At 34.2% G+C, this 13,830-nt stretch overlaps 2 protein-coding genes across 3 annotated transcripts; both read right to left on the reverse strand.

Annotated features, from left to right (window-relative positions):
* Positions 1–202: 202 nt before the first annotated feature.
* On the reverse strand, positions 203–5,274 carry LOC118036243 (probable terpene synthase 9). The gene is made up of 7 exons (XM_035041929.2): positions 4,978–5,274; positions 4,651–4,897; positions 2,550–2,931; positions 1,922–2,140; positions 1,657–1,795; positions 1,298–1,552; positions 203–641 (listed from the first exon to the last, which is right to left on the reverse strand). The coding sequence occupies exons 1-7, from the start codon at positions 5,224–5,226 to the stop codon at positions 342–344; spliced, it is 1,791 nt and encodes a 596-aa protein (XP_034897820.1). The 5' UTR covers positions 5,227–5,274; the 3' UTR covers positions 203–341.
* Positions 5,275–10,948: 5,674 nt separating this feature from the next.
* LOC118036240 (uncharacterized) lies at positions 10,949–13,123 on the reverse strand. Of its 2 annotated transcripts, XR_012170278.1 has the most exons (2): positions 11,384–13,123; positions 10,949–11,226 (listed from the first exon to the last, which is right to left on the reverse strand). XR_012170278.1 is itself a non-coding variant. In XM_035041927.2 (1 exon), exon 1 carries the CDS (start codon positions 13,061–13,063, stop codon positions 11,570–11,572), a length of 1,494 nt encoding a protein of 497 aa, XP_034897818.1. In that variant the 5' UTR covers positions 13,064–13,123; the 3' UTR covers positions 11,254–11,569. The 2 variants fall into 2 exon arrangements, 1 of the variants encoding a protein (XP_034897818.1); XM_035041927.2 differs by lacking the exon at positions 10,949–11,226 and having other exon boundaries at positions 11,254–13,123.
* Positions 13,124–13,830: the final 707 nt, after the last annotated feature.

The following is a 13,830-nucleotide window of genomic DNA, read 5'->3' on the forward strand; positions in this document are numbered from 1 at the left end:
GGCATACCACAGGGACCAAGAAATCATAGGCACCCTCGAATCAGCCCTGCCGTCTTCATGATGCAAAATGGAACACCAGAGCCTATCTTTGATATCAGCCCCTTTCCATACCTCCCTAGCAATCCCTGAATCTTGAAACGCGAATTCTACCTCAGCTCCACACTTTTCACATCTTTGATCCGAAAGAACATTTTGTAATACATAATCCGGAATCTCAACATCCGATTTTTTACCATAAAAATATGGACAGAGCTCAATTTATTCTTAAAAATTTGTTCTTCTTCCAAGATCATGCATTAAAAAAAGGTGGTCATCAACAAAGATGATGCCATAGATTGTAACTAAGCTTCTTTGACCGGGATAGGCTCGACAATCAATGACGTTAAACGATCTCTAGTGATCCCAGTAGAAGTGCCAATGCCATCTCCAAATTGGAAGATGCATTGAGCAGTTCGAGCCATGTTCAAGGACATGTTTACGAGAGGTTTTGGAAGAGAACATTTGGAATTCTGCTTGTTTAGTTCCTTCCATGCTTGGCTAATCAAACCCTTAATGTGCTCTTTTGATTCTTTTTCAGATGCACCCTTTTCAATCATGTAGCACTGAATGGATTTTGTCACATCACCTCTCTCACTCTCAGCCTAGAAGCAGGAAAAAAGGCAACAGAGGGAAATAAAAATATTAGTATTTGTGATCAAGAACAAGACATTTTAATAAGCATCCTTTAATAACCTTCTTAAGGTATTGTGAAATTACAGAGACCATTAAAAAATATAAAGATTTTATAAAACTCCCTCCATGTTTGATATAATATCTTGAATTTTCTAGAAAACATTATTGAGATCTCTATTTGCTGTACCCAAAATACTCTTATTTACTATTTTAAGAGGAATTCTTAAATTAAAAACTAAAAAAACTAGATAAATAATGTAAAAATTATAATTGATTATTTTTTTTAGTATACGAAGAATATTAATTCCCCTATATATTTAGTTTTGATGAATTTAATCTCCGTTATTTTTAGATCTTTTTAATTTAACTATTTTTCTATAAATAATAATGAAGAATACTTTGGGTAAAAAATGAGGTTTGTGTCAAGTTTTCAAACTTTTAGATGACTTTGTTGATTATTATAATTTTTCCTATTTTCAAAAAAATAAAAGTTAAAATCAGTTAAATAAATTTTTCAAAAGCATAGCAGTTGCTGTTCTAATCTTATTTTTTCAAATTAAACAGAATTTTTTTTTCTTTGTTTATGTGTTTAACCAAAAACAAAAACTGCAAATACACCACATACCGTATATGTGCCCAAATCATCACTAAGTCGAGTAATCAAGGATGACCAATAGATTAATTGATCACTGCCATGCTTCAAGCAATTCATCAGTGAACTTTGTGCTATGGGGCTCCCCAGCAACATAGAAGCGTGGGCTAGGGCTGCAGGACTTCCAATCGATGTCCTTGCATTCTCCAAGTACTCTCTCAAACTTGGTGAATACTTGTTGCTAAACCACCGAGCTTCGACCAAATATGATCCGCAGAGATTTGCCCACTGAAAGAATTATGCAAAAGTTGTGTTAGTTTGGTTAATAGAATTTAGGGCATTGCACATGAGAATATATGATCTTAGTTATATGGAAGCTAGAAGCACTTCACCTCCTCCACAAGGTAGGGTAAAACAAACAAGCCATGATCTCTCATTACATCGTATGCCATTTCATTAACAAAGTTAAACATGGCCAAATAGCATATCTTCATGTAATCAGGAAGGTCGTCAATGGCCATGGAATCCCATCTAATTCATATAGAGAGAACAAAATAGAAAAATATTGTGACGAGTGGGGAAAAATATTTGACAAAAAAAAAAGCTATAAGATGCTCATGGTGGATTGCACAGCCATTTATATATGGCTAGACGTACCGATTTACTAGTTTGGTAAAGAGCTCAAGCTCCTCCGGTAATCCATAGACATCATAGATGTCATCAATTGCTGTTAAAATGCATACAAATTTGGTGAGGCCTATCCTGCATTTCGAGAACTGAGGTTCAAACACCATTCCCATTGCCCATAAATAATTTTCCATCAATCGATCTCGCGAAAAACTCAGCTTCTTCTTGAAGCCTAGGGCACCCCACCACCTATTTATCAAGTTGCAAGATTTTTCATGGTTGTTTGTTGAAGTGCATATCAGAAAAATCTATCAAACTATATCAAATTAAATTAACAATTATTATATCACAAATCATCTCAATTTAAAATTTAAAATTTTAGATAAATATCAAAAATATAATTAATAATATATACTAACTTATATTTTCAAGTGAAAGTTCTTTTATCTTAAAATTTACATGGATTCATATTACTTAATGTTTTTAATTAATTTAATTAGAATAAAAAAGAGATAATAAGATTTGAAATTGTAACTATTTATTAAAAAAACTCTAATATTATATTAAAGAATAATTTCAACTCAAAATTTTAAATTTTTAAATAAAAGCCTAAAATATAATTTATATTATAAATAGATCATGGCCATAAATATTTTACCTTGCCAGTTCTTTGAGCTCCCTTTGGTGTTGTGATTGCACAAGGTTATAGTCCAACTTAGCTAACTCAAGCAAGTCTAAGTTCCTCGTATTATCACTTGAATAAATATCAATGAAATCCCGAGCCTCGATCCTTGGCAACTTCCAATGCAGAGTAACTTCTAATGATTGTTTCACATGCTTAGCTAGAACTGCATCCTTTATTGTCTCTAACAATGACTTGAGATGTTTACTACTGAAATTTTTGGCTTCTTCTAAAACATGATCTTCTCCAGGCATTCCAAGGTATGAAGCTTCATACAAACTCAAAAGTCCTGCAACGTCCATCCTTATGCTGTCCTTGAATTTCCCATCTCTATTACTTCTGAATTTTTCAAACACATCTGTAAATTTTCACCATCCCACAGAAAAAAAAAAAAGGAAAAAAATCCGTTAACTTCGGATCCAAAATACCACAAATTACTTATCAGTTCCATGTACTTGAGAAAAAAAAGAACAGCATAAATTTCAATAGCTAATAACGAAAGGATAGAAAACGACGTTTACACTCTTCTCTACCTTCCAGAGCTTGTTTACGTGGTTATAATTATTTTTTAAATATATTTTTATGTTAAAATATATATTAATAATATTTTTTTTATTTTTTAAAAATTATTTTTTACATCAGTATAATAAAATAATTTAAAAATATTAAAAATATATTAATTTAAAATTAATAAAAATTTAAAAATATTTAAATATTTTTAAAACACAAAAACAACTATTTAAAAAAAAAAAAAAACTTAATCATCCCTTTTATTTATTTATTTGATCTTTCTATTCAAGAAAATTAATGAGGCATGTACTTGCAATTATCATCCAATTTACTATTATTTTTGCTGACAAGCTGTCAAAAATTAATGGCGAATTGAGAGACCATATTTAATTTTTTTTCTCACTAAAAGTGCCAACTTAACTGAAAAAGAAAAAGAGAGATGGAACAAGGAGAAATCACGACGGAGGAAACTGATTTATTAGCTAGATCAAGCAAGAAAATCAAGAGGGATAGAGGAAAACGCCCTATGGAAGAGGAGCCGGTGATCGAGGTGTTGGAAGGCAAAACAAACAAGGGATGCTTCGGCTACAAGGACTCATTATTGGGTTCTGCTTTTTTGGAACAGCAGTCAATGCAAGATAGCCAACTGGAACACTGTGTCCGAGGAAGATGAAAGTACGGAGGAAGATTGCCCGGTCATAAAACTAGCTAGCAGGTTATACTTATCTCTTGGAACGACTACAATCATTTTGGAAGATTCAGGGGGATTTAGGACTTGTGGATTTGGGTAATGACTTTTTTCTGATAAAATCTTCAAATTCAGATGATAGATATTTTGTCCTTTTTAAAGGACCGTGGATGATTACAGATCATTATCTCACGATGAGACCGTGGCATCCAGATTTTGATCCATTTGAAGCCACGATTGACAGAGTAGCAGTTTGGGTGAGATAGCCTGATCTCGCAATGGAATATTATGATAATGGGGTGCCATGGATGATAGGAAACTACATCGGGAGAACGTTTAAGATTGACAGAACCACTGCTGTTGGCACACGAGGACAGTTCTCTGTACGCATATGTGTAGAAGTTGATCTTACAAAGTCATTGTTATCGAAGTTTAAATTAAGACGACATATTCGACGGATAACTTGAAAAATAAATTAGTAAAACATTCTACACTATAAACCTGAAACTTTGTAAACATCAAATAATCTCTTTTTTTTTTTTTTTTTGGTAACCCGGGGTGTCCGGGCCAGCTTACGCGCACCACGACTATTCCCCGGGCCTACTGAACATCCTGCAAGCCCAGTAGGCAGGTAAGGCACCGCGGGAGTGACAGGCTGGTACTCTTGAGGATCGAACCCAGGACCTTCGCAAAGACAAGCTTTGCTGTTGACCAATGGACTAGACCCTCAAGTGTAACATCAAACAATCTTTCTAATTTGGACACCGAGGTTTTGATAATATTGAAATTGCTATTTTAAGTTCGAATAAGCGGGGCACAACAACTAGTAATTAGAATAAATAAAATGAATTGCATCTAGACTTGTGAGAATAATATCACCTGTGCTAACTGAAAAGGCATGCTGCCTTAGAAGCCGAAAGTGCAATGAAGTTGTATGAAGATCCCCATTAACGTCTAGTTCAGTAAGCTTTATAGCTTCTTCAATCTCTCTTTCGAAATGATAAGCAACTCCCAGCCGTTGAATTGAATCAATCAGCTTTAATTTGGCACGAGGCTCATTGGTGGACACGAAGGCTCTTCTAGCTTCTTGCTTCAGCTCCTCCAATCGATTGGCGTGAAGCTCATACTGAAAACCCCACAAGCCAGAAGTTAGTGGGGACATGTGAAAGCAAAAGAAGTACTTGTTAGCGAGTTAATATCACTCACTGAATAGGGAGTGCTTAAGGACTCGATGAGTTGGAGTTCCCAGACGCTAGGATGATAATTAGCTGATCTTCGTTCCTCCTTGTTCATGCTCAATATCTTAAATATGGAAGCATTCTTGAGAGAGGGTAGTCTTGATGATTGGAATAGCTTGTTTGAAACATGGCTCCGTGAAAGTATGGTCGTTTTAGGAAAATGTGAGGGAGAAAGTACCAGACTCGAGGGAGAAAGGGCAAACACTGCAAATTCCATTGGAGAGGCCGATATTATCTCAAGATCAAGAAAGTAGAGAAAGTAATTGGTATGAGAAACACGATATAAATCATGCATTATTTATAAGTAGAAAATTGGGTTAAGAGCTTGAGTTAAAATAATCATTATTGCGCGCGTTATTGCTAACATGATTGTGATGATTGCATATTACTTTCCTTTCAAAAAATCTTCTACTATTCTGGAAGGAAACAGGTTTTATAACATTTTTGCATTGTAAATATTATATATAAAAAAAAGGTAATTGTCGTAATATAATTTTGAGTTTTTAAAAATAATAAGTAATTTAAGAATTGGATCAAGACAATACAAATTAAAATTTTTTAAAAATAATAAAGAGAAAATTAAAAAGTCAAAAGTTAATTTGACCAAAAATTAAGAGAATTAATAAGTTTAGGAACTTAATAAAATTTTAAATTAGTTTGGTTACTGAAATTAAAGGCTCAATTAAAAAAATATCAATTTAAATCAAAATTATAAGAGATTAAAGTCAAAAATCAAAGTGAATATGATGTGATCCTATAGAAGGTTAATCAAAAGTTGAAAATTCAATTAAAAACTTAAATCAAGGATTATTAGTCCAATTGTAATTGAATTGTAATTGATCCAGGTGTGAAATTTTTTTTTTTAAAAGGAGAAATTTTCAAAGATGAAGACTTGGTTGCAAGATGTCAGAAATCCAGTGGCTGAATTGAAGAATGACATCTCAGTCCAAAACAACGACGTTCGATCCACTATTCATTCACTTCTCCAGGAAAGCAAAGGAAATTCACTCGAGATGTCATAAAAATGGCTTCGGCCAAACCCTAATTGCCCACCAAATTCACACTAAAAGAGACCTGTTTCAATGCCCCACAACTCTCCTCTTACCAGAAGACAATTCGGCCCCCATAATCCAATAATTGCAGGACTGTTGGAGTCCTCATCCTATCCAAACACAGCTCAAGCATGACCCACGGTCATCTTCATCCACGAGATCGTCATCCTAAGAGCTAAGGGACTAATTTCATGGAGAAGACTACGGCCTATAAAATCAAAGAAAAAATAAAGAACTCAGGAGAACACGAAACAAAAAAATAAAAATAAACAGAGAGACTTGTGGGCTTTAATTCTTTGAGAACTCTAGTTAAGGAATATTTGTTATCCCCCAAAAAACGGATTAATGAACCAACCAAAACATAAAAACAAAAAAAAAGAGAGAACAAAATCATAGAGGGAGTCAGGGAGACAAACACAAAGAGCAAAAACGCCTGAGAAGAACGACCTAAAAGGAGAAAAACACACAGAAACAGAAACAGAAGGAAATAAAGAAGCGTTGTTTAACCAGTCTCCAGCGCCACCCAACCATCGCCCTCAGCAATAGCTACACTAGGTAAGTTTTTCTTCTTTACCCGCTTGTAATTTCACAATACATACCGATGGTAAGAGAAAGGTGAAAGTATTTGTAGTTGAATATTTATTGGTATTAAAATAAAAATTATTATAAATAAATTATTAAAATTAAATAAAATAAATTTTAATAATTTAAAACAAAACTAGTAATACAATTTGTCTTAAACATGATACTTAAAAAGTGTTTTGATCTTTTTTTTTTGATAAATAATCATGTATTATATAATCTTTGTTGATCAGTTAATATTTTTAGTTACTATAATATATCGTTAAATCATATATTTTTCTCCTTTAAAAATAAGATATCAAACATTTATTTTTTTCCTATACAATTTTAAAAGTTTTCATGATATTAGGTGCAATACATTTGTATCATTATTTTTATTTTGTTTTATTTAATGTTAAATTATATTCTTAGATTAATTTACACGTCGACCAAAACTACATTGTGTTTCTTAACAATTTAAAGAATTCATTTTTCATACACTAGCATCATGAAAAGGAACACATTTTTTTACCACCAAAGTAATTCCCTTAAATGCTATCCTTACTTGTTTATGGCATGTGATTCAACAGAAGGTAGCAAAATTTGTAAAGTTACGTTATATGTTGACGATGCTTATAGAGATTAACAAAAAAAAAAATATTAATCAAGTCATATCAAATTAATCTTTATATAATTTATAAAAAAAAAATATAAAAAAAATTAATATAATGCAATGCATATCACATGCCAATAATCCAAGTAATATATGATACCTAAGCCATCATGTATACTTTAAACACTGAAATTAATGCGAGTGTGTTTTGTGAGATAGAAAAGACGAGAGAAATCTTGAGTGGTGTGAGGTTTAATTGCATAAAGTGGTGGACGTACGATGTGCTACGATATACAAATTTGATCGCATTGATAAATAAAAACATGTCTGCCTAATTATTTGATAGACCAATAATTCTCAGAGGGAAACAGACTCCTTAGAGAAAGATACAAGAGACAATCACGGTGTTAAAGGAGGGGTTAGAGTATATCTAAAGTCTAGCTGATGAGTCATCGAAAGGTTTGAAAATATACATGGAAGATTAGTCACAGTGGATTAGTTGGCGAGCGGTGAAGATATGGGCAGCTGAGGGAGTACGGTGTCTCTTTCATGTTCCACATCATCGTGTGTCGTTTGTGGGCAAATCTTCAAAAGATGAGCAGGATCTTTGAAGATCAATAATGGTGCAGTTTCCGGTGAGAATGAACGTGAAAATCCTTATTTTCAGACTTGGTTCAGGATTTTGCTGGAAAAAGTGTCTTGTTATTGATACATTGGATTAATTTATAGGTAATTGGGTCCACTCAAGCCTGTCATTTATATCTAAAATAATATGGTTTCAAAATCTTTCAGAAAAACCTTGATTTTCATTCTGTCAACTGTCAAGTTTGATACTGTGGAAATTAATGAGACAAATGTGAAAATAAACTTAAATTAAAACCCAACCTTATTCAAGTTACGAGTTGTGATCAGTTTATCGGGTCAATCCACTAGGTTAACTGAGTTGATCATGTAGATGTCAAAATTAAAACTCAGGCTATAGATCATAAGTTTACCAGATTAGCTGACGGAGGACGAGATTTAATAATTATGACGAGATATGCATGGATACTATGAAGATGCTTATAGATATCAAATAAATTGTAAGAGAATGTTAAAGCAAATCATAACTTTGATGCGCACAGTTTCTCCACTGAGATGAATGCTTACAACTTGCAAGTTGCCACCAGCTAAGAAACGAAATGCAGAGTAGGTGAGAAACCATAGATTCTTAAAAGAGCCATTGCAAGTTCTTGTCTTCCACGTTACCATCTTTCTAGAGCACCAAAGAACAAGGAATAACACTCTATATCTGTCTGCGAATTTAGTTGAACAGACACAGGATTTGAACAAACACAGGGTATAGGAAGAGCTGGCAACGTTGCTCACAGAATGCAAACGTTGCTAGCTTGTTTGATTAATCGAAATTAGCTTATTATAATCGGGTTAATCAAGTGTTTCTAATTAAAAAAAAAATCTTCTAAATATATGAATCTCTTGAGAAATTAATTGAGAATGTTGTGCAGTTGGACTGCTAGTCCAATGGGATATGGAAAGGATAGCTGGTCCTTTAATTAAATTTTAATATTAGAAACTTTGAATCATTGGGATGTAATTTTAGAATGTGTGAATTCACACATATCATGTAGAAAGGTTGATATGTGAATTTATCACATACTCAAATTTTGACTTCAAAATTTAGCCAGGCAGGGCAACTAGTTAAAGCCTTTAGGAACTTCAGATGCTATGCCCATCAAAGCCGTTCAGCACTCTGGGGATCACTTCTTCTGGCATATCAAATCCATCAAAATGTGTCTCTTGCTGAAACCGCTGTAGAGAGATTTGTGGAACTGAAGGCTGATGACTCAGGGGTCTATGTTCTTTTGTCAAACAAATCTGTAGATGCAGGAATGTGGGAGGATGCACTGAAAGCACACAGACTGATGGAGGACACAGAATTAAAGAAGGAAGCTGGAAGAAGTATAATCGAGGTAGACTGCGATATTCATGAATTTGTAAATGGAGAAAAATCTCTTGTTCAAGTCAAAGAACTACATTTTGTCATTCAGAGCTTATCAAAGATGCATATGTTTGCTACAGAATAGATTTGCTACATGTACATAGGATGCTTGGACGTGAAAATCCTGAGAATAAAATTCTTAGCATGGACACCGGGAAACAGACTATTTTGGGAGCTCAAGCGAAAATCCATGATTGCGACCAAACTTCTACAACTCTCTTAACAGATTGGCTTGGGCTTGGGTCTATTTTGCTGGAAGCAGAGGGATAGAAATACGAGTTCTCAAATGCTAAGCAAAGAGATCAGTGTTAGCAATTGATATTGTTGTGATGTGACATGAACTTTAATCCTAATTAAGGATGTATAATCAAATCCTCATGGATTGGTTTGGTCTAGCAATGAAAACCTCATAAGATATATTTTCTCTATAAATATGTGCCTAGATCTGTTTTTCTGTGGGTATACTGGAGATTTAGGTTTGGAAGTTCTGTAGTAAATATTCTTCTTTTTGCTTGTGGACATAGGTATAGCTGAATTCTGTGTGTGTGTGTGTGATCCTCGGCAAATGTCTATTTTGTCGCTGAAAGCCATGAGACTGTACTCTGCTTAACCTTCACCAATGGGAAATCTTTCTGTACGAGTTCCATCCCAGAAACTGAGCAAGGAAAACCATGGCTGTTCAAGAAACAAACCAAAACACATTTTCGAAGTCCCAAAATTTGTTCTCCAAGAACAGCCCCAAGAATCCCAGGAATTGGAAACATCCGAAACCAACGTATTCAATTATGAATTGAGATCAATTTCTTTTTTTTTTCATGGATGATCTCAGCTTTTTCCACTCTTTTTCAACTCCACTAACTTTTCCTCTCCAACCACCCTCACCCTCACCCTCACCCTTGTTATCTTCATTGGTGCTCATGCCTCTATATTGTGACTACAGATATGAATTCCTCAAGCCTTAGCCCCATGGAAAATCCTGCAGCATAAACAGACTAGGCCTCAGGCCCAAATTTACTTCCCCTGAACCTGTTCAGATAAAATCACTAATGACATCGCACAGTTCTTGCTAGAATAATGCATACATGTTGCCGCAGGGTAAGGTTAAAAAAATAAATGAAAGGGAGATGGATCGAGAACCGCGCAAGCCCATGCTTATTGTTCTAAGTGCGTGTATACAACGTTTTTTTTTTTTTTTTTTAATATTAACAAATTAAAATCATTAAAAAAAAACATTAAAAAAATTAATTAATATTTTTTAAGTACATTTTTACGACCAGATTCTAAGACAACCATGCTTGTGTACTTATTTAAAGCTGAACATGCCTTGTCTTTTTAAAGAATGGAGGATTGTCGGTTTCGGCCACCCAAACCTTTTTTTTTTTGGCCACCAAACCCAACTTTACTCCATTTTTATTTCGAAAACACCCTAGAATCATACAGAGGAAGACGTTTCAACCGCTGGGACTTTCCAATTCTGTTTGGAAATGTGTTCCAAATACTAGTTATATAAAATTTTAATTTTTTTATTTTAATTTTAATTTTTTTATATTTTCAAATTATTTTAAATTTTTTAATATGTTATATTAAAATAAAATTTTAAAAAAATAAAAAATAAATATTATTTAAAAAAAAAAAAAAAACACTTTAAAAAAAACATATCTAACCCATCACTGAATTCTCTGAAAACTCAAAAAGCACATGAATTCTCTGAAAAGCACAGGGAGAAAGCAAAAACTATTACTCTCAAGTCTCAGAGTCACAGAGAAATTGCAGTCTCACCTGTTTCTTTCTTCCCAAACACAGTTTCAAAGATACATGTACAGAGCAGCCATAAATCAGGCTTAAAATGCAAGTGGGATTACAATTCAGTTGAACTGTTATCTGGGGTCTAGAATATCATGGTTCTTGCCTAAAAGTTTCATCTTTTGGCAGAGGCATACCAGTTCCTTCCCTTACTTCTTCTTTTTTATGAGAATGATGACTGAACACGTTCTGAGAAAAATAATAGATTGCAAGGAATTCAACACAAGCTGAAAGACAATAGGTATATTCATATCACCAAATATAGAGCAAAAACTGATTAGATTTAAATCAACACAAGCTGAAAGACAATAGATATATTGATATCCACCAGAAAATAGAGCAAAACCTGATTCGATTTTAAAAACCATAGTTCCGTGCAACTGAACCAGAAAAACATGATGCCTGCTAAGGACCAATCTGTATCTCCAGCTAACCCGTCACATATAGCCCAAAAAAACAAAAAACTTTTCAAAATCCCCAACCAAAACTTGGTACCACCCAAAATTGTTCTCCTTTCTTTACAAAAATCACCCTAGGAGTCCTGAGAGTTCATAGCATCCAAACTCAACTTGATTTGTTTTGCAATCAAGTCCTTTTGCATCACGATAAACTCCAACTTTGCTTTCATCAAACTCCTCCATCCTCTTTCCAACTCCACCAACTTCTCCTCTCCAACCATCCCCAGCACCAACATTGTTCTCTCCTTCAAATACTCAGGCAAAATTTCACCGTCCAATGCTAAGCGTAAATACGGATACTTATCCCAAAAATCCTCACTCCCCGCCTCTTCTCTATTCAGTTCCTCATTTGCCACTGCATTTCGCTTCTTCACACTCAACTCCATCCCTCCTCCATTAATTTCATCATTCACCAACCTCCTTTGCTTCTTCACAATCACATTCACCTCTTCTCGTTCTCCACCCATCTCCTCATCAGCGGCCAGCTTCTCCCTTTTTACACCCTTTCCCTTCCCTTCTCCATTTACTTCCTCACTCAAACCCCTCTTCCCCTTCTTCACATTCCCCGCCTCTCCCTCGACAGCCTCCCCATCCAAACCCTGCCTTTTCTTCTTCAAATCCCCTTCCTTTCCTTCTACTTTCACTTCCTCGTTCGAACCCCTCTTCCCCTTCTTCACACTCAGCTTCCCTTTCTCCTCATTCGCTTCCTCGTTCCCCTTTTTCGCCAAGGCCAAAGTAATCCCTCTTCCTCCAACACCACCTCCTCCTTCTCCTTCTCCTCCAACACCAGTGCTAACATTTTTTTTATTAAAGTTGCCCTTTTTTCCCATCTCAATACCACCATTACCCCATATTTTCTTTGCAAGCTCCACACACTCCAAATCATGCGGTTTACTAAAAATCTCATCTATCTCTTTCTCATTCTTCTCCACATCAGTAAAATACTTCTTCTTCAACCTCCTGATTTTATCCAAAAACTGATTATTAGTAGCATCAACATGGAGCGATTTCTTCAGAAATCCATGGAAATCACCATTATCCGCAAAAGGGTTTTTCCCTTTCTCAATCTGGTACTCAACCATGCCATTTAACATCACAATCTCATCTGCATCACTCCATAAACGTTGAGGCCCCCCACCCCCCGCTCCAGCTCCCCTCTTAGCTTTCTTGTCCTCTTCATCATTCTCCTTCTTGGGCTGCTCGAGTTTTGGGCCGGGTTTGCGCTTTGGCGAAATGGGCTTGATTGTAAAGCCAGAAAGAGAAGGTGACGGTGGCTGAGTTGACTCGGTGTCTTCCGAGTCAGTTTCTGAGTCGGACTCCGAGTCGGGTTTCGAAGGTTTGGAGGGCGGCAGATTGGGTTTCTCTTTCTCCTCTTCATCACCGTCGTCGTCGTCGTCTTCTTCTTCGTCTTCACTGCCATGTTCGTTATCGTTTTGTTTCTCACAAGTACCGTTTTGCTGGGCTTGGACGGTGCCTTTTGGAGTTTCTTCTTCGTCATCGGTTTCTTCTTCTTCCTCAGAAGACGAAACGGCGGGCGGGGCGACTTCAAAGGGGCGTCTTCGAGCCATGAGGGTTTTTATTTTAAGTAATATTGACAGTGACTGCCATGGGAGAGAGGTTGTATCTAATTTATATAGACTATGAGTAGGGTTGGTTTTTAGGGTTTTTGGGGGATTTAGGTTATCCTTTCTTAAAATTATTTCTCTTTTTTTTATTTTTTTTTTTTACAAAAAGTTAAATTGTTTTTTATTTTAATGATTATAGAATTAAATGTTAGAGAATAATATGTTTTGTTCAACTTAAAAATGTTTTTGATATTTAAATGATTGAATGATAATTAAATTAAATGATAACTTTTTATTTGAAATAAAATACAAGATAAAGATTTAATCTCAAAATTTTCATTGAAAATGATAGTGAAACATGGTTCTCATGCACGTAGAATTTGGAAATACAGATCATATTATTTTTAAAAAATTAAATTTATTTTTTATATATATTTTTAATTATTTTATATGATAATTTTAAAAATAATTTTTAAAAAAAAAAATTATTTTAATGTATTTCAATATAAAAAATATTTTGAAAAATAAAAATAACTATGCTTCCAAACAGAACAATCAATAAATAACTTACAAAATACCAAAAAATTTTTTATTAAAATTAAATGGGTTTTTATTTTAATGTTGTTGGTTTTAGATTTAGTTTTAACAAATAATTTAATTTATTAAACTTTAGAATGGGTTAATATATTATAAGATTTAACTTAAAATAGATAAACTTCGAACTTAAAAATTTTTTAGATCAACTTATTACATCGATCTGAATATAAAAA

The sequence above is a fragment of the Populus alba genome, chromosome 7 (genome assembly GCF_005239225.2).
Source record: "Populus alba chromosome 7, ASM523922v2, whole genome shotgun sequence".
Classification (NCBI taxonomy): Eukaryota; Viridiplantae; Streptophyta; class Magnoliopsida; order Malpighiales; family Salicaceae; genus Populus; species Populus alba.

Bases quoted from the DNA above. Each gene is read 5' to 3' on its own strand.
- LOC118036240 (XM_035041927.2), bottom strand. From the start codon at position 13,063: ATGGCTCGAAGACGCCCCTTTGAAGTCGCCCCGCCCGCCGTTTCGTCT.
- LOC118036243 (XM_035041929.2), bottom strand. From the start codon at position 5,226: ATGGAATTTGCAGTGTTTGCCCTTTCTCCCTCGAGTCTGGTACTTTCT. The intron at 2,932-4,650 runs GTGATATTATTC...GAAAATTTACAG, and splicing joins TGCCTTTTCAGTTAGCACAG to ATGTGTTTGAAAAATTCAGA. The intron at 2,141-2,549 runs GTAAAATATTTA...CTTGATAAATAG, and splicing joins GAGCTCAAAGAACTGGCAAG to GTGGTGGGGTGCCCTAGGCT.